Below are 24,194 nucleotides of genomic sequence, written 5' to 3' on the forward strand. Positions count from 1 at the left end.
CGTCACCTGATGGACCTGTATGTGCTGGAATACCGTCTGCACCTGACACGTGTCTGCTCTATTTATTCCATCTGATGCCGTCACCTGAAGGATCTGTATATGCTGGAATACCGTCTGCACCTGACACCTGTCTGCTCTATTTATTCCATCTGATGCCGTCACCTGAAGGACCTGTATGTGCTGGAATACCGTCTGCACCTGACACCTGTCTGCTCTATTTATTCCATCTGATGCCGTCACCTGAAGGACCTGTATGTGCTGGAATACCGTCTGCACCTGACACGTGTCTGCTCTATTTATTCCATCTGATGCCGTCACCTGAAGGATCTGTATGTGCTGGAATACCGTCTGCACCTGACACCTGTCTGCTCTATTTATTCCATCTGATGCCGTCACCTGAAGGACCTGTATGTGCTGGAATACCGTCTGCACCTGACACCTGTCTGCTCTATTTATTCCATCTGATGCCGTCACCTGAAGGACCTGTATGTGCTGGAATACCGTCTGCACCTGACACCTGTCTGCTCTATTTATTCCATCTGATGCCATCACCTGAAGGACCTGTATGTGCTGGAATACCGTCTGCACCTGACACCTGTCTGCTCTATTTATTCCATCTGATGCCGTCACCTGAAGGACCTGTATGTGCTGGAATACCGTCTGCACCTGACACCTGTCTGCTCTATTTATTCCATCTGATGCCGTCACCTGAAGGACCTGTATGTGCTGGAATACCGTCTGCACCTGACACGTGTCTGCTCTATTTATTCCATCTGATGCCGTCACCTGAAGTATCAGTATGTGCTGGAATTCTGTCTGCACCTGACATGTGTCTGCTCTATTTATTCCATCTGATGCCATCACCTGAACGACCTGTTTGTGCTGGAATACCATCTGCATGTGAGTGATTGTGTGTGTATTTGAGTGTCAGTGTCATCCCTGTGTGTGTGGGAGTTCCCCCCTACCGGAGGCAGCTGTAGGGAGATCTACATCCCCAGCCCCCTCGACTCCCAGCAGCACCCCCCCCAGTGCAACAATAGATAGGAGATGACCAGGAGCCATGGAGACCACCGGAGACCACTAGACCAGTGTTTTTTTCCCCTGACACCACTGTAAACCCTGTGTGCTTTTTTAAGAATTGAATACCATGAGTATCGGGAGTGCGCATACCCACAGTGGTCCACAATTGGGTGCAAAGTTGTGTGCATTATTAGCATTAAATTTACTGTCTCATCTTACAGCAGCTATCCCAGGGGTCTTAGCAGAGTGCCTGGCAGGCTCATAATCAGCTCAGCAAATGATACATTCAGACTGTGATAGACAGCATAATCAATCCACATTCTATGATCCTGGCAAAGCTTAGCATATGGAGATTAAAAACAGCAGGGTAGATTGATCGTAGCCACACAGTGCCACTGCAGACGGGCCCTCTTCTATCCAAGAACAGGACTCCATTCCCAGCATTCCCCCCTGATGCCAGCCTTGCTAGACATGGTCTTAAATGTTGGTCTGCAAAGTGATTTTAGGAGTGATTCCTCTGCAAACTCTGATCATCAGAATCTACACATGAGCCTGCAGTACAGGTCTGCAAACCATCATGCCGTCTTGCTGCAGTCTGTCAGTGATTGACATGCTGCTGCTGTTTCTGGGAGGGAGTGGGCAGCGACCGCATCTATTTCACAAAACAGGGGCATGTCACCGCCATTGGGGAGAGTGGAGAGGCCAAGATCTCTGTTGGCTGGTGAAGATTTCCTTTGCTATTTTACTCAGCCAGCCGAAGGGATCGCAGATGATTCGATGCTGCATCTTTGGATGCAGCGCAGATTGGTAATGCATGCATGAGGTGTAACACATCCTGCTGCATTTCCATATTAAAGCTATCACAGCCGCAGTAGCATATCCATCTGCAGCTGAATCACCCCCTCTGTTCTGCAGTGATTTTGGAAACTCAAGTGATATTGGAAGCTGTACTGATTTCTGCTCTGTTAGACTGCCCCTGATATTATTCCCCATTCCAAGCGGTATGAGAATACGCTGCCTGCACTGTTATTTTACACCTAATTTACATTGTTACCCAAGTTATAGGCGAGGACAATGTAAATAAAATGAAGGCTGCAGGTGTACTTCAGGGTACAGTTTTCAACCTAGGCAACTCCGTGTTTCCCGGCTAGTAACAAATAAAACAGACATTTCCAAAACTTAATAGAAACTAATTCTTTGTGAGTGTGGATTGCTCTAACAGGCCATTTTTAATGGTATAGTAATAATTATTTGTGTATTAGATTGCCTTATGTCCATGTATCCCCCTTCTCTCTTCAGTCTAGTCTACATGAGTTTGATACATAAATTTATATTACTTTTTTTATCCTGTATCCATCACCGTGATGAAGCCTATGGCCAATTCTCCCCTAGTGACAATGTAATGTTTCTGATGAGGAGGGCATGACATTGATGGAGCCCCGGCCAGGAATTCTCTACACAAGCTGGGTTTTATTTATTAATTTAATATAGGGGACATTGTGTCAACAATACAATGATTCTGTATATTCTTTTATACCAACTGTAACATATGCTGGGATTTAAGGCATCCATTCATTTATTGTGAAAAATATGACACCCATCTTATGCTAAGCTTAACTCTAAAATAACGACACGGACAACAACTGCTTGGTTCAAATTAAATTAATGTATTTATTAATTGCAAGAATTGATTTTAAAAAAGGGTGGCAAAAGAAGGCGCTACCACAACCAAGCTCTAGCCAAATACTTCTTACTGAAAAATGCGTAACCTGCACTGTGAAAGTCTCACCACCCCTTACTATGGCACAATCCGGACGCTTCCACAACTAATGCATCCAATTGTCCACCATGCACTGGAAGGACACACCTGCCGTCCTTCAAAGGAGCAAGTTCCCCACAATGACCACTTACGCCACATGTGGCCACTGGTTAGTAGCGCTTTCCTGCCTACTGCTTTAAAATTGTTTAGTAAAGGACAAACAATACACAAACACACGGTTTTGGGTAGGGAAGGAGGGGCTTCAATTTGGAAAAGAGGCTGAACCAATTGATATTTAGCCTTAAATAGAAAACCTCATTAATCACACCCCCTTGAAACTATAATTGGTCCACTGTCAACTAATGAAAAAAGATCACACAAAAGAGCAAACTGCCTAGCAACAGATTCCCTAATACGACCAATCACAAAAAACTCTTATATAGCCTCCTGCCTATGCAGCCCTCAGCTAGTCTAGTGTCAGTATGAAATTACTCCACAATGTGCAATTCATGAACCCGCACTATGGGCCTGATTCAGCAAGGAACGCAGTTGCTAATACGCATGCAGTTCAACTGCGATAGATAGCTGCTCTACATAAGGATGCTCAAGATCCGTAATGTTTAGCACGACTGTGAAACCATTGATAACATCGAGTACCATCACAGTCTCACACACACTTGCACAAGCCTTGACCTTACTCAGAAATTGCTAACAACCACGCATGCTATGAGGCCTATAGATGCCTACACACTTACCGATCTGCACACGATCCGACATCATGTACGATTCCCCTTGAAACTCCTCCCCAGCAGCTCTGCACATGATTTGGTCCATCTTCAAATGATCCATCGTGCATCCATGACTTTTTTCCAGTGCATTGTGTCCCAGATTGCCAGATCTGCCCTACGGCACGGCAGATCTGACGATGTGATGTACGACCAGCGGGGACGCACATCGCATCATGATCGTGAGTGGGGAGTCAAGATTTGGCCATATTTTACACGATCTGTCGTTCCGATGCGTCGGAATCAGCCAGATCGAGTAAAATATCACCAAGTGTGTTGGCACCTTAAGATTGCGTAGGCCATCGCAGTGGATAATTTATGCACGCCCCCTGCAATGTCGATGAAATGCGCTGGCACGCCTGCGTTTGCCTGACCACCCCCCATCACCACCCACAAACGCCAATTCCTGTCAGACACTCTGCTTCGGTTCTGCATAGTCTCTGTGATCGCAATAGCTACAGTAGTTTGTGAACGCACAATGCGATACATACGCATGTGCAGTACCCAACAATCAGCCAATTGCAAGCGTATTAGTAACTGCGTCCTTTGCTGAATCAGGCCTTACAGTAAATCCCTTATATATATAAATAGTACACAATAACTAATACTAAAGTTCATTAACCAAATGATACTGTATAACCTAGCCAATATAAATTATCAATACTCTTACAACACAATGATTTAGTGCAGACAGCAGGAAACAGAGTCTGTACGCCAATATTCCGTGCACCTCTCATACTAAGGGCTCTATTTACTACAATCCGCATATTGAATGCAGATTGTAGTGTGATATTACCGAGTGAATTCGCATTGCGAATTCAGGCAATATCACAGGGATTTACTACAAATCCCTTACAGGGACAGAGCTTGCGATAAAGCTCTGTCCCTGGGAATCTCCTCCGCAGCCTTATCACGGTATTTTTGCAAAAAATACCATGATTAAGTGCCCGCGCATGCGCCGACCGGTTGCCGCTGCTACCCCCCGGTGCTAAGCCCCACCCCCGCAATCCCAGACCCCCTCGCAACCCCCCCCTCCCCACCCCCGCAACCCCCACTCCCTTAATAGCACTTACCTGCATGCTCCAGGCCTCCGGTGATGTTCTCCATTCCTCCGGTCAGGTGATCTCCCATACTGCACTGGGGCCCGATCACCTGATGACTGGGCCGCAGTGCACTGTGGGAGACCAGCTGACCGGAGGGGAGTCATCACTGGAGGTCCGATCACCGGTCCCTGGAGTCAGGTAAGTGAATTTTTTTTTTTTACTATTTTTTTTTCCTTTTTTTACAGTAATCAGCTTGCGATCTGTTTAGACCACACAGCTGATTACTGGGACCGACTCCCAGCTCTGCTCATCCCGTTAGAGCAGGGCAGGAGTTCGGTAACCTGGGGAGACCGTGGATAACGCCACCTCCAGGTGGCGTTATTGTCACAAGGCTTTCCCCGATATTTTTTCACATTTTATTTTTAGTAACTCTGGTCGGATCACATTTCCCATTACAGTTATGGGAAATGCGATCTGCTTTACTAAAAATAAGTGATACTTAGGGGTTGGAGTAGAATTTTACTAATTCTACTCCAATTGCCCTGTAATAACTATAGGTAATACTAAAATAATGTGAAAAGGGTGTGAAAACAGCCTTTTTCACATTATTTTAGTAAAAATAATGTTGATAAATAGAGCCCTTAGTGCCTTAATTGGAATGGATGAATGAGTAGATGTAACAATGTAACAAAATGTTACTGCAGCTTCAATTCCAGCTTCCTTTTGAGTTCTCTGATGTGGTGTCTCGGGTTGGGTATGATCTCCCGGCAGCTGTCCAGTGAGATACTGGTGCCAGAAGCACTATAATGACAGATCCCTATAGGAGAAGGTAAGTAGCCTAACCCTAAAGTCCCTGGGGGTGCCTAATCTTAACCACCATCTCTGCACCCTAAAACTTTCCTCTGTGTCCTTACAGCTGGGATTCTGGCATCGGCATCCCCAGTCCTGACAGGACTCCGGCACTGGTCTTTACTTGGTAATCGGGATTCCATCACTGGGATTTCGGCAACCGGCATCCCTGTTGGAGGGGTAATACCCGTATCCCGGTTAGTCACCCCATCGGAGACTTATGCACCGAGTAAGCTAATGACTATTTTTACTGTATTTTTGTAGCAGTGAGCAGCCAATTGCATCGTTCTATGTAAAATTATATAACTCATCATCAGAGCTGCAGCCAATGCAGAGTGTGCTCAAAACTACAAATAAGGTCATATTGAATGATAAATTATACTACACTATGTGGACAAAAGTGATTGGACACTGACAGCGAATAGATCAGTGAGATGTTAGTGACGTCAGTACTGTGTAGGTCACCACGTGCAGTGATTACTGCAGACACCCTTCTTGGCAAACTGCTCACCAAGTTTTGCCATAAGTTCAGCGACCAACTGCGACACTGAAGAAGGTCGAGACGGCCAAGAATGAAACCATCATTTCAATTGATCCAAGAGGTTCTCAGTGGGGATAAGATCTGGACTCTGAGCTGGCCAGTCCATCCGGGTTACCAAATTGTCTGTATACCAGTCCAGCGTCACCCTGGAAACATGACAGGTGGCATTGTCACCCTGATAATAACAATGTCACAATGACTGTCACAATGTAGGGAGCACAGAGTTATCCATTCACATCTGCATCATCTGTATACATTGCTAATTGCAGAAGTTTATGAATATCTATTATTTACTTCACTAATTATTCCTCCATCCTCGGCCTCTTCTTTGGTTCTCCCCCTAGTCTTCCCCATTCCTCCCCATCTTTACTACTGTTTTTGTGCTTTTCCTACCTCTCTATTGGTTTCCTCGTACTCTCTCCCCTAAGACTTCTGTTACCGTCCTCCTTTCTCCCCTGAGCGAGTGTGTGTGTCTCTCTCTCTCACTCTCTCTCAATAACACATTTGAAAAAAATCCACAGGTGGAGCTAATTATTACATTTGTCATTCTGTGAGGAGACCTGGAAAACATGCACTGCTGGTAGCTCTCGAGGACCAGGGTTGGCTACCCCTGGTGTAAACCTACAAGGTCAAACTCCAAAAAGTGATCAAAATGTAGTTAGCATTGATGACAACAGGGACTGCGGTCGCCTTCTGTAGAAAATGTATGTGAAATCTCCTGCATTAGTCTATAACTATATAGTATATATTGGGGAATGTATACAAAAACGTAAGCAGGCACTGCAGTTTCTGCATAATTTAATGAGAAACTGGTTTGATAAATAGACCCCATATACACTCATACATACATACACACACATACATACATACACACACATACATACACACACACACACACATACATACAAACACACATACATACACACATACAAACACACATACATACACACACACATACATACACACACACATACATACACACACACATACATACACACACATACATACACACACACACATACATACACACACATACATACATACACACACATACATACATACATACACACACATACATACACATACATACATACATACACACACATACATACATACACACACACACATACATACACACACATACATACATACACACACATACATATACATACATACATACACACACATACATACATACATACACACACATACATACATACATACATACATACACACACATACATACACATACATACATACATACACACACATACATACACACACATACATACATACAAGCAACCTCGAGTCCTAAGGGAAAAAAGCGCTATATAAATAAAATCATTATTATATGTGCCTTCCTCCCCGTCTACTACTCTCTTACGAGCAGGGCCCTCTACCCTCTTGTGCTTCTCCCTACTTTACTTTCATCTTCTTCTTATGCTGGCCATACGCGGCACAATTTACGTGCCGATCCAACGGATCGGTACGATATAGGATATGTAATCAGATACAGGATTATACCATCATTTACAGGATTACAGCAGCAGATACAGGGGCCTATTCATCAACACTCTAATTACCTTTTTAAGGACATTTTCCTTAAATAACGTTATTTTGGTATTCATGAACAGACTTAGCACAGGAGATATCACTGATATCTCCTTGCTAAGTTCCCCTGCATTAATTTCCACACTCCCCATACATTAGTACATTAGTATGGGTACATTAGTACATTAGTACATTAGTATGGGGATGTGGTAATTATGGTATTCATCAAATTCCGAAAATTATGAATTTTTGGAATTTGATGCAGTTACTATTCGCCACTGTGAGGTGGCGAATAGCAGAATCAACTGACCTGTAGGTCCCCCAACAAGTTCCTCCGGCGCTCTGCTCCGTCCTCAGGCTCCGGAGGCTGGTCGGACATGTGTGCTCCCCAGCAGAGCACAAGGAAGTTTAGAAAAAAAAAAATAATTTTTTTTTTCTAATCTGTCATGTGGTCTGCTGGGAAACCACATGACAGACCAGCAGGACGGAGCCGGAGGCTGCTGTGCGGACAGGTAAGTCGGGGGGGGTAGGTGAGCGGAGGGGGGTGGGGGGTACACAAACTTAACGCATCTGTAGGCAGTGCTGCGCATGCGCTGGTTTTACAGATGTAACAGCGCATGCGCAGCACTGTTTCCAGATGCGATAAGGTAGTGTAGGCAGGGAAAAGTTTCTATTTCCCGAAAAGCTGTCATCGCAAAAATGACAGCCTTTCGGAATAGATACTTATGGAGAGGTGGAATGATGAATTCCACCTATAATTAGGTAGAACTCCATGCGAGTTCTAAACCTAATTATCTCCAGAGAATTTTTAGGTTTAATAAATAGGCCCCACAGGATTATACCATCATTTACAGGATTACAGCAGCAGACACAGGATTACAGCATCAGATTCAGAATTACAGCATCAGATACAGAATTACGGCATCAGGTACAGAATTACAGCATCAGATACAGGATTACAGCATCAGATACAGAATTACAGCATCAGATACAGGATTACAGCATCAGATACAGAATTACAGCATCAGATACAGAATTACGGCATCAGGTACAGAATTACAGCATCAGATACAGGATTACAGCATCAGATACAGAATTACAGCATCAGATACAGGATTACAGCATCAGATACATAATTACAGCATCAGATACAGAATTACAGCATCAGATACAGAATTACAGCATCAGATACAGAATTACAGCATCAGATACAGGATTACAGCATCAGATACAGAATTACAGCAGCAGATACAGAATTATGGCATCAGACACAGGATTACAGCATCAGATACAGGATTACAGCATCAGATACAGAATTACAGCATCAGATACAGGATTACAGCATCAGATACATAATTACAGCATCAGATACAGAATTACAGCATCAGATACAGAATTACAGCATCAGATACAGAATTACAGCAGCAGAGACAGAATTACAGCAGCAGAGACAGAATTACAGCATCAGATACAGAATTACAGCATCAGATACAGGATTACAGCATCAGATACAGAATTACAGCATCAGATACAGAATTACAGCAGCAGATACAGAATTACAGCATCAGATACAGAATTACAGCAGCAGAGACAGAATTACAGCAGCAGAGACAGAATTACAGCATCAGATACAGGATTACAGCATCATATACAGGATTACAGCATCATATACAGAATTACAGCATCAGATACAGAATTACAGCATCAGATACAGAATTACAGCAGCAGAGACAGAATTACAGCAGCAGAGACAGAATTACAGCATCAGATACAGAATTACAGCATCAGATACAGAATTACAGCATCAGATACAGAATTACAGCAGTAGATACAGAATTACAGCATCAGATACAGAATTACAGCAGCAGAGACAGAATTACAGCAGCAGAGACAGAATTACAGCATCAGATACAGGATTACAGCATCATATACAGGATTACAGCATCATATACAGGATTACAGCATCAGATACAGGATCAGATTGTGGGATATACATTCTGATCCCCCGGTGGAATGGAGAACATCGATGGCCACCGGTCTGCTTTTCCGACTGGCATATCACCGTTTCCAATCTGATTGGAAGATCGGGCATGCTGTCTCCTAGAGTTTGGGCCCCTTTACTCCTCCAGCAATGAGGGGCCGGCTGGTGACACATCAGAGGAATTTCCCGGTTATCCTGATAACAATTGTGTGTTAGCTGCCAGTTATTGCTGTATCCTGCACCGTCTGTATAGTGCAATGAAATAGTTACGTTACTGCCGCATCACTCGTGAAATGTGACAGGAGATTTTCTGCCCATATACATTGCAGGAGCCTGATAATTAAAAATGTAATCATTTCCAGATTATTAAATTCATCAATTTGAAAAAAAAATAAAAATCTTTCACTTATAAAATATCTTGAGAAGGAAGCCTGCGCCAGGAGTCCACAGCTCAGCCGTCAGCCGGGATCTGGTTATGCTGTTGTCACTCTTCTTTGTTTATCTCAGTGTCTTTACCTTCATGCTTGGAATCTTGCTTTTTCTTTTTCTTCATACGGCCTATGGCATGGCCTATAAAGCGTCTGGTCACCCTTACAATGGTTCCCAAATAGCGCACCCCGAAAAATGCACCAGCCATCACACCTGCCTCTGTTCCAAAAACTTTGCCAGCAATTGTACCTATTCCTGCAACCACCACTGCACCTAACACTACAAACGTGACTGAACGCGTCACTATATAACTCACATTAAATTTGTAGAGAGAAGAGTACTTGGTATATAATTGCTCCAATGATTGCATCATATAAGTATTAAGCTCATCCACAAGCTGCTGATTTTCACTTTCTTCACCTTTCAGGCTGTTTTCGTACTTGCCAATCAGGATAGCAGCTTCATCACTGACTTTATTTATAAACTCAGAGGGTTTAGTCCACAGGAGGTCATATGAAGATGATGGGGCCTAGAGAAGAGCAAGAAGCAGGATGAGCACAGATAATAAATAACGAGATCAAGAAATGTTACAGGAAAAATAAGAAAGATGCAGATATAACATGTGCGAGTGCGATGGAGGGCAATCTGCACAGAAGTGTTATTTTGTCTGCTGCTTTATGGTGGAAATAGAGCACATACTGATTTTGGTAACTGCCCATCACACATATTATGGGATTGTCCTGTGACACAAATGCTGAATAACAAGATCATAAAGTAATTGAGGAAAATAAGTTAATATCTGTACTGCAGTGATTTGGTTGTATAGGATTTGGGCAGAATAACTGGAGAGCTATAGTACGGGTTCGGTATGATATACCACCGGCCGCATGGCAGCCTGACGGAGGAGGAAATCCTGGTCACCCTGAAGGCAAGTATAAACTAACCTAATTTTACCCTCTAACCCTCCTTTAGGGTGCCTAACTCTAACCTCCCCCCATGTGTCTAACCCTAACCCCCCCTCTAAATGCCTAAACCTAATCCCTCCTCTAAGTGCCTAAATCTAACCACCCCTTCCCCACCGCACAAATCTAAATCCCCTGGGGCAGTGCCTAACCCTATCCACCCCCCAGGAGTGCCTAACCGTAAACCCCCCCTTCCCCTAGCCTAACCCTAACCTCCCGGGGGGGCCTAACCCCAAGTCCCCTCCAGGAGCCCTAAACTTAAAGTGGCTGTCCGCTTGCGGTGCCCAGCATCCCTTCGATCGGTATGCCAGGCGCCGGTCTCCCGGCATCGGTAAAATTACAGGCTTCTAGATTTAGACGCCTGTAATTTAACCCTTGCCGGGATTAAGAGGTCGGGAAGCCGGTGGTCGGCATTGCGTCCACCGGCTTCCCGAACGTTTCCGCTTTAGTACACTCAAAGCATCCAAATGGTGACCCCAAACACTGAGGGTCTTCATCCAACCCGGATCTCTTCCACACTATCCTATCACATTATCTGATTATGAAAGTCAGAATGTTAATTTTTTGGCTCACACAGAACCTGATTCTGAGGTGCAGCACACAGGCCTGGCACCTTGCGTCTGTCTCTGAATGAGGCTCTCTGTGCTATCAGAGGTTGGATTTATTTTACAAACAATCCCCCACCTGCAGCATGAGATATCTCAGCTGCAATTCCACCACTATACATCTCTAAGCCACAGAGGAAATGGCTATATAGTCACAAGGGGCTCTATTTATTAACATTATTTTTACTAAAATAAAGTGAAAAAGGGTGTTTTCACACCCTTTTCACATTATTTTAGTTTCACCTGTATTTATTACAGGGCAATTGGAGTAGAATTAGTAAAATTCTACTCCAACCCCCAGTATCACTTATTTTTAGTAAAGCAGATCGCATTTCCCATAATTGTAATGGGAAATGTGATCTGTGTGCAAGTTACTAAAAATAAATTGTAAAAAAATACCGGGGGAAGCCCTGTGATAATAACGCCACCTGGAGGTGGCGTTATCCAGGGTCTCCCCCGGTTACCGGGCTCCCACTCTGCTCTAACGGGGAGAGCAGAGGCGGGAGCCGGTACCAGTAATCAGCTATGTGGTCTAAGTAGACCACAAGCTGATTGCTGTGAAAAAAAGAAAAAAAAAATTAAACATTTTTTTTTTCACTTACCTGAATCCAGGGACCGGTGATCGGGCCTCGGGTGATGGCTCCTCTCCGGTCAGCTGGTCTCCCACAGTGCACTGGGGCCCGGTCATCAGGTGGTCGGGGCTTAGCGCCGGGGGCGGGGGTTAGCGTCGGTGGGGGGGTAGTAGCGGTGGTCGGTCGGCGCATGCGCGTGCTCTTAGTTGCGGTATTTTTTCCGAAAATACCGCGACTAGAGTGCGGATGGGATCCGCAGGGACAGAGCTTTATCGCAAGCTCTGTCCCTGCAAGGGATTTATAGTAAATCCATGTGATATTACCTGAATTCGCAATGCGAATTCACTCGGTAATATCACACTACAATCCGCATTCAATATGCGGATTGTAGTAAATAGAGCCCAGTGTGAGGAAGAGCTGAGAAAGGAGAGGGGAACTTGTCAGGGGCAAACAATACTTTTAAAGATTCAGAAAGGTTCTTGAGGTGAAGAAGGATCAGTATAGTGAAGTGCCCTTTGTATTTGACAGAAAGTAGGTCATTAGGGGTAAATTTACTAAAGTGAGAGATTTTAGAAGTCAGTTTAAAAGTGATGTTGATGTAGCGTATCTTTTGTTGATGTCCGGCCATCACATAACGTTCTATGGCGTGACACAGAGGCCTGAATGGCGCACTATGAGCAACAAACTAGCTGGGCACATCTGTAGGATGAGGGGGGGAGTACAGAGGAGTGTATACAGTATATTAGTGTATATTAGGGGTGTGCACCGGCCACTTTTCGTGTTTTGTGTTTTGGTTTTGGATCTGGATCTTTCTTCGTGTTTTGGATCTGGATTGGTTTTGCCAAAACCACTCTTCCGTGTTTTGGGTTCTGGGTTTTGTGTTTTGGATCTGTATTTTTTTTAAAAAAAGCATAAAAACAGCTAAAATCACAGAATTTGTTGGTTTCTCTGCTCCTATGCTATTATTAACCTCAATAACCTTAATTTCCACTCATTTCCAGTCTATTCTGAACACCTCACACCTCACAATAGTGTTTTTATGTCCAAAAGGTTGCACCGAGGTAGCTGGATGACTATGCTAAGCGACACGAGTGGGCGGCACAAACACGTGACCCATCTAGGAGTGACACTGCAGTGGCAGACAGGATGGCAGGTAGAAAAACTAGGCCCCAAACTGTACATAATGCAAAGAAAAAAAAGAAATGCAAGATGGAATTGTCCTTGGGCCCTCCCACCCTCCCTTATGTTGTATAAACAGGACATGCACACTTTAACAAATCAATCATTTCAGCGCCAGGGTCTGCCACACAACTGTGGCTGAAATGATTGGATCGTTTGGGCCCCCACAAAACAAGCTGGCAATTAATGTGTCCCTGCACAAACTGGCTCTACGGAGGCAAGATGTCATCCTCATCCTCCTCATCCACCGATTCCTCACCCTCTTCAGTGTGTACATCCTCATCCTCACAAAGTATTAACTCGTCCCCACTTGAATCCACCACCACAGGTCCCTCTGTACCTTCTGGAGGCTGGTCTCCCTGGAAGAGCTGATAATTCATTTTGATGAACATCATCTTCTCCACATTCTGTGGAAGCAACCTCCTACGCCTTTCGCTGACAAGGTTCCCGGCTGCACTAAACACTCTTTCGGAGTACACACTGGAGGGGGGGCAACTCAGGTAAAATAGAGCCAGCTTGTACAGGGGCCTCCAAATTGCCTCTTTTTCCTGCCAGTACAGGTATGGACTGTCTGACATGCCTACTTGGATGCTGTCACCGATGTAATCCTCCACCATTCTGTCTATGGTGACAGTATCATATGCAGTGACAGTAGACATGTCAGAAATTGTTGCCAGGTCCTTCAGTCCGGACCAGATGTCCAAACTTGGTCCTGCCTGCCCTGCATCACCGCCAGCGGGTTGCTTAGGATACCTAAGTTTTTTCCTGGCAGCCCCAGTTGCGGGAGAAAATGAAGAAGGAGCCGTTGACGTGTCACGTTCCGCTTCAGCTGACAGTGTGTTCACCAGCAGGTCTTTGCACCTCTGCAGGCTTGTGTCGGCCGGAAAGAGAGGCACCACATAGGCTTTAAACCTAGGATCAAGCACGGTGGCCAAAATGTAGTGGTCTGTTTTCAACAGATTGACCACCCTGGAATCCTGGCAAAGCGAATGAAGGGCTTCATCCACAAGTCCCACATGCCGAGCGGAATCGCACCGTCTTAGCTCCTCCTTCACTTTCTCCAGCTGCTTCTGCAAAAGCCTGATGAGGGGAATGACCTGACTCAAGCTGGCTGTGTCTGAACTGACTTCACGTGTGGCAAGTTCGAAGGGCTGGAGAACCTTGCACAACACGGAAATCATTCTCCACTGCGCTTGAGTCAGGTGCATACCCCCTCCTTTGCCTATGTCATAGGTGGATGTATAGGCTTGTATGGCCTTTTGCTGCTCCTCCATCCTCTGAAGCATATAGAGGGTTGAGTTCCACCGCGTCACAACCTCTTGCTTCAGGTGATGGCGGGGCAGGTTCAAGAGTGTTTGCTGGCGCTCCAGTCTTCGGCACGCAGTCGCTGAATGGCGAAAGTGGCCAGAAATTTTTCGGGCCACCCAAAGTGTCTCCTGCACGCCCCTGTCGCTTTTCAGAAAATTCTGCACCACCAAGTTTATTGTGTGAGCAAAACATGGGATGTGCTGGAATTTGCCCAGATGTAATGCCCGCACAATATTGGTGGCGTTGTCAGATATCACAAATCCCCAGGAGAGTCTAAGTGGGGTAAGCCACTGGGCGATGATTTCCCTCAGTTTCTCTAAGAGGTTGTCGGCGGTGTGCCTCTTACTGAAACTAGTGATACACAGCGTAGCCTGCCTTGTAACGAGCTGGCGTTTCTGAGATGCTGCTACTGGTGACGCTGCTGCTGTTGCTGCGTAAGGTGATACATCTACCCAGTGGGCTGTCACAGTCATATAGTCCTTAGTCTGCCCTGTTCCACTTGTCCACATGTCCGTGGTTAAGTGGACATTGTGTACAACGGCATTTTTCAGGACACTGAGGACACTTTTTCTGACGTTTCTGTACAGTCTCGGTATCGCCTGCCTAGTGCAGTGGAATCTAGACGGGATTTGGAACCGGGGACACACTACCTCCATCAATTGTCTAAATCCCACTGCACTAATGGCGGATACCAGACGCACGTCTAACACCAACATAGCAGTCAAGGCCTCAGTTATACGTTTTACTTCAGGATGACTGCTGTCGTACTTCATCCTCCTCGCTAAGGACTGTTGGAGGGTCAATTGTTTAGTAAAAGTAGTGGTGTTCCTACTTCCTCTCTGGGATGATGAACGACTCCCAGCAGCAGCAACAGCAGCAGCGGCAGCAGTAGGCGTAGCAATGCAGGATCCTCCAGAGGAATCCCGGATAGGAGAGTCAGTCATGCCAGTGACATGGCCTGCAGGACTACTTCCGATCCTGACTAAGGAGGAAATTGACGAGGAGGGAGTTGACGGTGTGGTTTGCAGGCGCTTGGATACAACAGGACAACGGGATTTAGGTGTCCCTGGACTGCTTACGGTCTTAGCCAAAGTTTCTGAACTTGACAGTAACTTTTTATGAACGCGCTGCAGGTGCCGTATAAGGGAGGATGTTCCTAAGTGGTTGACGTCCCTACCCCTACTTATTTCACCTTTACATATGGTACATATGGCAAGACAGTTGTTGTCCGGATTTGGATAGAAATATTGCCAGACCAAAGAGGTGGAATGTTTGGTCTTCTGCCCAGGCATGACCGTGATGGGCTTTTTCATCCCACGGACAACAACTGTCTCCCCCGGAGCCTGATTTAAACAAACCACATCACCATCAGAATCCGCCTCGCCAACTTCCTCCTCAGCGCCAGCTACACCAGTATCCTCATCCTGTTGTACTTCAACAGTGACATCTTCAATTTGCATATCAGCAAGTGGACTGTGGGTGCTCCTTTCAGCACTTGCAGGGGGCGTGCAAATGGTGGAAAGAGCCACCTCTTCCCGTCCAGTGCTGGGAAGGTCAGGCATCGCAACCACCACCACACTTGGACTCTCCTTGGGGATTTGTGATATCTTCTTAGAAAGCACAGTTCTTCGCTGTGCTTTTGCCAGCTTAACTCTTTTGATTTTTTTAGTGGGAGGAGGGCTTCCATCGTCATGTGAAGCTGAACCACTAGTCATGAACATACTAGGGATCGACCTTAGCCGTTCCTTGCCACTCCGTGTCGTAAATGGCATATTGGCAAGTTTACGTTTCTCTTCAGCTGATTTAAATGTCTTTTTCAAGGTCATTTTCCTGAACTTTGCCATTTGGGATTGTATGTGCCCTCTACTATGACATTGGGCATCGGCCTTGGCAGACGACGTTGATGGCATGTTATCGTCTATGTCATGACTAGTGGCATCAGCTTCAGCACTAGGAGGAAGTGGTTCTTGATCTTTCTCTATTTTATTTTTATCGGAGAAAGTTTGGTCCTCCATTTATGTTATATCGATTTGATATATACGTGCGGCTAAACACAGAAAATAATTTTTTTTTTGGTTTGGACTGGAGTGTACTTTCGGGGGTTACAGCACCCTTAACGGTCAAGCCAGCCGGCCCTTTACTTATGACACAGGCGCACGCTTGGCACTACTTTGTTGATGCACGTGCGGCTACTGCGCACACAATTCACAAACACAGAAAATAATTTTTTTTTTGGTTTGGACTGGAGTGTACTTTCGGGGGTTACAGCACCCTTAACGGTCAAGCCAGCCGGCCCTTTACTTATGACACAGGCGCACGCTTGGCACTACTTTGTTGATGCACGTGCGGCTACTGCGCACACAATTCACAAACACAGAAAATAATTTTTTTTTTGGTTTGGACTGGAGTGTACTTTCGGGGGTTACAGCACCCTTTAACGGTCAAGCCAGCCGGCCCTTTACTTATGACACAGGCGCACGCTTGGCACTACTTTGTTGATGCACGTGCGGCTACTGCGCACACAATTCACAAACACAGAAAATAATTTTTTTTTTGGTTTGGACTGGAGTGTACTTTCGGGGGTTACAGCACCCTTAACGGTCAAGCCAGCCGGCCCTTTACTTATGACACAGGCGCACGCTTGGCACTACTTTGTTGATGCACGTGCGGCTACTGCGCACACAATTCACAAACACAGAAAATAATTTTTTTTTGGTTTGGACTGGAGTGTACTTTCGGGGGTTACAGCACCCTTTAACGGTCAAGCCAGCCGGCCCTTTACTTATGACACAGGCGCACGCTTGGCACTACTTTGTTGATGCACGTGCGGCTACTGCGCACACAATTCACAAACACAGAAAATATTTTTTTTTTGGTTTGGACTGGAGTGTACTTTGGGGGTTACAGCACCCTTTAACGGTCAAGCCAGCTGGCCCTTTACTTATGACACAGGCGCACGCTTGGCACTACTTTGTTGATGCACGTGCGGCAACTGCGCACACAATTCACAAACACAGAAAATAATTTTTTTTTGGTTTGGACTGGAGTGTACTTTCGGGGGTTACAGCACCCTTAACGGTCAAGCCAGCCGGCCCTTTACTTATGACACAGGCGCACGCTTGGCACTACTTTGTTGATGCACGTGCGGCTAATGCGCACACAATTCACAAACACAGAAAATAATTTTTTTTTTGGTTTGGACTGGAGTGTACTTTCGGGGGTTACAGCACCCTTAATGGTCAAGCCAGCCGGCCCTTTACTTATGACACAGGCGCACGCTTGGCACTACTTTGTTGATGCACGTGCGGCTACTGCGCACACAATTCACAAACACAGAAAATAATTTTTTTTTGGTTTGGATTGGAGTGTACTTTCGGGGGTTACAGCACCCTTTAACGGTCAAGCCAGCTGGCCCTTTACTTATGACACAGGCGCACGCTTGGCACTACTTTGTTGATGCACGTGCGGCTACTGCGCACACAATTCACAAACACAGAAAATTATTTTTTTTTGGTTTGGACTGGAGTGTACTTTCGGGGGTTACAGCACCCTTAACGGTCAAGCCAGCCGGCCCTTTACTTATGACACAGGCGCACGCTTGGCACTACTTTGTTGATGCACGTGCGGCAACTGCGCACACAATTCACAAACACAGAAAATAATTTTTTTTTTGGTTTGGACTGGAGTGTACTTTCGGGGGTTACAGCACCCTTAACGGTCAAGCCAGCCGGCCCTTTACTTATGACACAGGCGCACGCTTGGCACTACTTTGTTGATGCACGTGCGGCTACTGCGCACACAATTCACAAACACAGAAAATAATTTTTTTTTGGTTTGGATTGGAGTGTACTTTCGGGGGTTACAGCACCCTTTAACGGTCAAGCCAGCCGGCCCTTTACTTATGACACAGGCGCACGCTTGGCACTACTTTGTTGATGCATGTGCGGCTACTGCGCACACAATTCACAAACACAGAAAATAATTTTTTTTTTGGTTTGGACTGGAGTGTACTTTCGGGGGTTACAGCACCCTTAACGGTCAAGCCAGCCGGCCCTTTACTTATGACACAGGCGCACGCTTGGCACTACTTTGTTGATGCACGTGCGGCTACTGCGCACACAATTCACAAACACAGAAAATAATTTTTTTTTGGTTTGGATTGGAGTGTACTTTCGGGGGTTACAGCACCCTTTAACGGTCAAGCCAGCCGGCCCTTTACTTATGACACAGGCGCACGCTTGGCACTACTTTGTTGATGCACGTGCGGCTACTGCGCACACAATTCACAAACACAGAAAATATATTATTTTTTTAGCACTTGGGGGGAGCACCCCTGATGGACAGAGCACCCCCTGGACAACACTACAGCACCCCTTTAGGACTGGGACACTGCACAGGACTTTGGAGTGGACACAGCCCCTATGGAGAACTGACTGCACAACACAGTCCAGCCAGCCCCTATGGACTTTGAAGTAGTGGACACAGCCCCTATTAACAACAGCAGCACAGCACTACACAGCCAGCCCCTATGGACTTTGAAGTAGTGGACAACAGCAGCACTACACTACACTACACTACACTACACAGCCCTAACTCCCACCCTCCCTCTTCACTGTCCACAGCCGAGTGAGAAAATGGCGCCGATGCGGGTACCTTATATAGGATCCAAAACCCGCGAGACTCGGAAGGCGGGATGATGACGTTTTGCCTCGATTTCAGATCCGAGTCAGGCGGGAAAAGTCGAGCCTGATTCGGATCGGACTCGGATCGGGGGGGCTCGGGGGGGTTCAGATTTCAGAAATCCGAACCCGCTCACCCCTAGTGTATATATATTACTGCAGCTACTTTACCTCCTTATTTATGAAATCCTGTAATTCCACTTTCATTTTATCCATGTTCATTCTATTTTCATTTGCAAATGACTCCTGGAGAGACAACATATTGTACAGATGATCAGACATGACACCAACAAGATAATTAGACATGTGGAATAAGGTGCTGTGTGATTAGGTGTAGTATAATAAGGCGCTGTGTGATTAGGTGTAGTATAATAATGTGCTGTGTGATTATGTGTAGTATAATAAGGCGCTGTGTGATTATGTGTAGTATAATAAGGCGCTGTGTGATTATGTGTAGTATAATAAGGCGCTGTGTGATTAGGTGTAGTATAATAAGGTGCTGTGTGATTATGTGTAGTATAATAATGTGCTGTGTGATTAGGTGTAGTTTAATAAGGCGCTGTGTGATTATGTATAGTATAATAATGTGCTGTATGATTAGGTGTAGTATAATAAGGCGCTGTGTGATTATGTGTAGTATAATAAGGTGCTGTGTGATTATGTGTAGTATAATAATGTGCTGTGTGATTAGGTGTAGTATAATAAGGCGCTGTGTGATTAGGTGTAGTATAATAATGTGCTGTGTGATTAGGTGTAGTATAATAAGGCGCTGTGTGATTAGGTGTAGTATAATAATGTGCTGTGTGATTAGGTGTAGTATAATAAGGCGCTGTGTGATTAGGTGTAGTATAATAATGTGCTGTGTGATTATGTGTAGTATAATAAGGCGCTGTGTGATTATGTGTAGTATAATAAGGCGCTGTGTGATTAGGTGTAGTATAATAATGTGCTGTGTGATATTGTGTAGTATAAGCTGTGTGATTATGTGTAGTATAATAATGTGCTGTGTGCTTATGTGTAGTATAATAATGTGCTGTGTGATTATCTGTAGTATAATAATGTGCTGTGTGCTTATGTGTAGTATAATAATGTGCTGTGTGATTATCTGTAGTATAATGATGTGCTGTGTGATTATGTGTAGTATAATAATGTGCTGTGTGATTATGTGTAGTATAATAATGTGCTGTGTGCTTATGTGTAGTATAATAATGTGCTGTGTGATTATCTGTAGTATAATGATGTGCTGTGTGATTATGTGTAGAATAATAATGTGCTGTGTGATTATGTGTAGTATAATAATGTGCTGTGTGCTTATGTGTAGTATAATAATGTGCTGTGTGAATATCTGTAGTATAATGATGTGCTGTGTGATTATGTGTAGTATAATAATGTGCTGTGTGATTATGTGTAGTATAATAATGTGCTGTGTGATTATGTGTAGTATAATAATGTACTGTGTGATTATGTGTAGTATAATAATGTGCTGTGTGATTATCTGTAGTATAATAATGTGCTGTGTGATTATGTGTAGTATAATAATGTGCTGTGTGATTATGTGTAGTATAATAATGTGATGTGTGCTTATGTGTAGTATAATAATGTGCTGTGTGATTATCTGTAGTATAATGATGTGCTGTGTGATTATGTGTAGTATAATAATGTGCTGTGTGATTATGTGTAGTATAATAATGTGCTGTGTGATTATGTGTAGTATAATAATGTGCTGTGTGCTTATGTGTAGTATAATAATGTGCTGTGTGATTATCTGTAGTATAATGATGTGCTGTGTGATTATCTGTAGTATAATAATGTGCTGTGTGAATATCTGTAGTATAATGATGTGCTGTGTGATTATGTGTAGTATAATAATGTGCTGTGTGAGACGTTATATCACTACAATGTTTTTCATCATCAGTGACATCATGTACGCAAAGTTCTGTAAGTATTTCCCTTCCTGTTACTATGAACTAAGCAATGTATACAAAGCCATAGGTCATTCTGCTCTGTATCTACACATACACATGAATAAGCCCCAACCATACTGGTTCCTCTCTAGTTCTACAATTATACTGTACCCAGACTTCAATGATAGAGCGCCCCCAGTGGTTACATGATGAACATGTGGTGCCATGGGCCTTATTTAGAGGCACATGCAAATCTGTTGCTGCTACAAAATGCTAATGATGTAGCTGACGTCTTGTGTAGCGGCTGTGTGATCTGCATAAATCTCTGCATTACACCCAAAATCAAGATAATTTAATGTATTCTTAGATTCACTCATTATATCCATCTTCACCTTCCATGTCTTCATATTTTGCTCTATTTTTCAAGGATATTGGGACATTTTATGCATAAATAATAAAAGTTATGTTTTAATAAAGCTAGGGGTAGACAGTACCTTTATCCAGATACATAACTCTGCTATATCATATAAGTGAATAATCTTTAAGTCGTCATGTGCACTGAATAAATTAACCCCCTTTTTTCTTTCTTTTCCTTTTGCTAGTTACACATTTGGGTTCATCATCATCCTCATCAGCCGCATCATCATCAGCATCACCATCATCATCATCATCATCATCATCATCAGCAGCATTACCATCATCATCAGCATCACCATCATCATCAGTATCACCATCATCATCATCATCATCAGCATCACCATCATTATCAGCATCACCATCATCATCATCATCATCAGCCGCACCATCATCATCAGCATCACCATCATCATCAGCATCACCATCATCATCAGCATCACCATCAGTATCAGCATCACCATCATCACCATCATCATCACCATCATTATCAGCATCACCATCATCATCATCAGCCGCACCATCATCATCAGCATCACCATCATCATCAGCATCACCATCATCAACAGCATCACCATCATCACCATCATCATCATCATTATCAGCATCATCATCATCATCATCATCATAAGCCGCATCACCATCATCATCAGCATCACCATCATCATCAGCCGCATAACCATCATCATCATCAGCCGCATCACCATCATCATCTGCATCACCATCATTATCAGCATCACCATCATCACCATCATCACCATCATCATCAGCATCACCATCATCATCAGCCGCATCACCATCATCACCATCATCATCATCAGCCGCATCACCATCATCATCTGCATCACCATCATTATCAGCATCACCATCATCACCATCATCAGCATCACCATCATCATCATCATCAGCATCACCATCATCATCAGCATCACCATCATCATCGGTATCACCATCATCATTAGCATCACCATCATCATCATCAGCCGCATCACCATCATCATCAGCATCATCAGCATCATCATCATCATCATCACCATCATCATCAGCATCATTATCAGCATCATCATCATCACCAGCAGCAGCAACACCCCTCTGTATAATATAGGACCGAATTCTGAATCTCCATAAAGAGATCAAATAAAATATGTTTGGGTACCCGCCAAGACCACCCCGGGGAATAGCTACATAACTCATTTGGGTGAGGTTTGGTGCGGAGAGGAGACTCATTCTTTTTCGAGAAATCAAAGTTAAATGCACAGAGGGGGAGGAGAAGATGGGGGTGGGATTTACAGGTGGCAAAGAGAGGACAGGAGTTGGAGGATTGTGAGTAGATTAAAGTGAGACTGCTTAGAGAGGGTTGTGTGTGGGATGCTGGCACTGGTGATCCCGGCGGTCAGCATACCGAGCCTAAAATCCAGACAGAGTTAGGATTCTGAAACCTGTTGGTAGGTACCGTAACACGACCCTTACCACCCAGCACCCTAAATCTAACCCTCACCCCCTAGTCATACTTGCCGACTATCTGGCTGCCCCTTCCGGGAGGGAGCAGCCAGATCGGCATTACTGGGGGGCGTGGCCAACAAACGGGGGCGGCCAGATTACAAGGTTTTGTGGGCGGGGCAGGGGGATGAGCCAAGCGAACACATCATTTTGGCCCCGCCCCCGCTACACACTGCCGATATTACAGGCAGTGTGAAGCAGTAGCCGGTGCCAAAATGACGCAAATCGCATCACCGCCCCCCTTCGCTGCCGGGGTTTAACAAGTAATTATGGGGGGATAGGAGGGGTCAGCGGCAGCCGGGAGACTTGCCTGCCTTCCCGGGAAGTCGGGAGCGGCACCCGATTTTCGGGAGGCTCCCGACCAAATCGGGAGGGTAGGTAAGTATGCCCCTAGTGCCTAAATCTAACCTCCCTCTAACCCTAAACCTCCTCCTAACCCTACTACTATCCTTCAGGATGCCAGCGCTGGGTTTCTGATTGGTGTCAGGATTCCCGGTGCCAGCAATCTTAGCACCAGCACCCACATGCCAGTATTATGACTACATCCCCTTGGAAAGGGAGAAGTCACAGCTATAGGAGGAGATAGTGGCATGTATTTCAGAGGTGAGGTCATGATTACAAATGGAGACAGCCTGGTCAGGGCAGGAGAGGATAGAGATGGGGGAGAAAAAAAGAGACCAAGAAGGAGAAGAAACTGGAGTGATGAAACGTTTTGATGTTCTGTCTAGAAAGAGAAGACTTAGAAGGGGTAGACGGATGGGAATAGCTGGCAGAGATGAGGTGGCCAGAGAGATAGGTGGGAGTTGTTGAAGTCAGAGACAGCACAGAGCTGAGTGAAGACGAGACCACTGTTGTGGGAGGGGGAAGTGGTACATTGAGAGAGGCCAAACAAGGAAGAGAGGGTGAGAAGTTTGGAGGCAGCAGGGTTAGTGGCGTCATTAGTTGGATATAAAAGTCACCTAGGATGAGGGGCAAGTACAGAGGAGAGTATACAGTATATCAGTGTATATATATTATTGTAGATACTTTACCTCCTTCGTGAATTCCTGGAATTCCCTTTTAATTTGTTCCTGTAATTTATTATCTTCTTCAAGTGATTTCAACATCTGGAGA

At 44.8% G+C, this 24,194-nt stretch overlaps 1 protein-coding gene across 1 annotated transcript in view; it reads right to left on the minus strand.

The window, feature by feature from the left end:
• Positions 1-4,619: 4,619 nt before the first annotated feature.
• Positions 4,620-24,194, minus strand: part of LOC148517816 (uncharacterized) — a 137,160-nt gene continuing 117,585 nt past the window's right edge. The window contains exons 15-17 of the mRNA XM_088478176.1: positions 24,113-24,187; positions 19,435-19,509; positions 4,620-10,487 (exon numbers count right to left, since the gene is read on the minus strand). Coding sequence (XP_088334302.1) covers positions 10,014-10,487; positions 19,435-19,509; positions 24,113-24,187 — 624 coding nt within the window. The 3' untranslated portion in view covers positions 4,620-10,013. The remainder of the gene's footprint in view (positions 10,488-19,434; positions 19,510-24,112; positions 24,188-24,194) is intronic.

The sequence above is a fragment of the Taudactylus pleione genome, unplaced genomic scaffold (assembly GCF_031769625.1).
Source record: "Taudactylus pleione unplaced genomic scaffold, aTauple2 ptg000209l, whole genome shotgun sequence".
Lineage (NCBI taxonomy): Eukaryota > Metazoa > Chordata > Amphibia > Anura > Myobatrachidae > Taudactylus > Taudactylus pleione.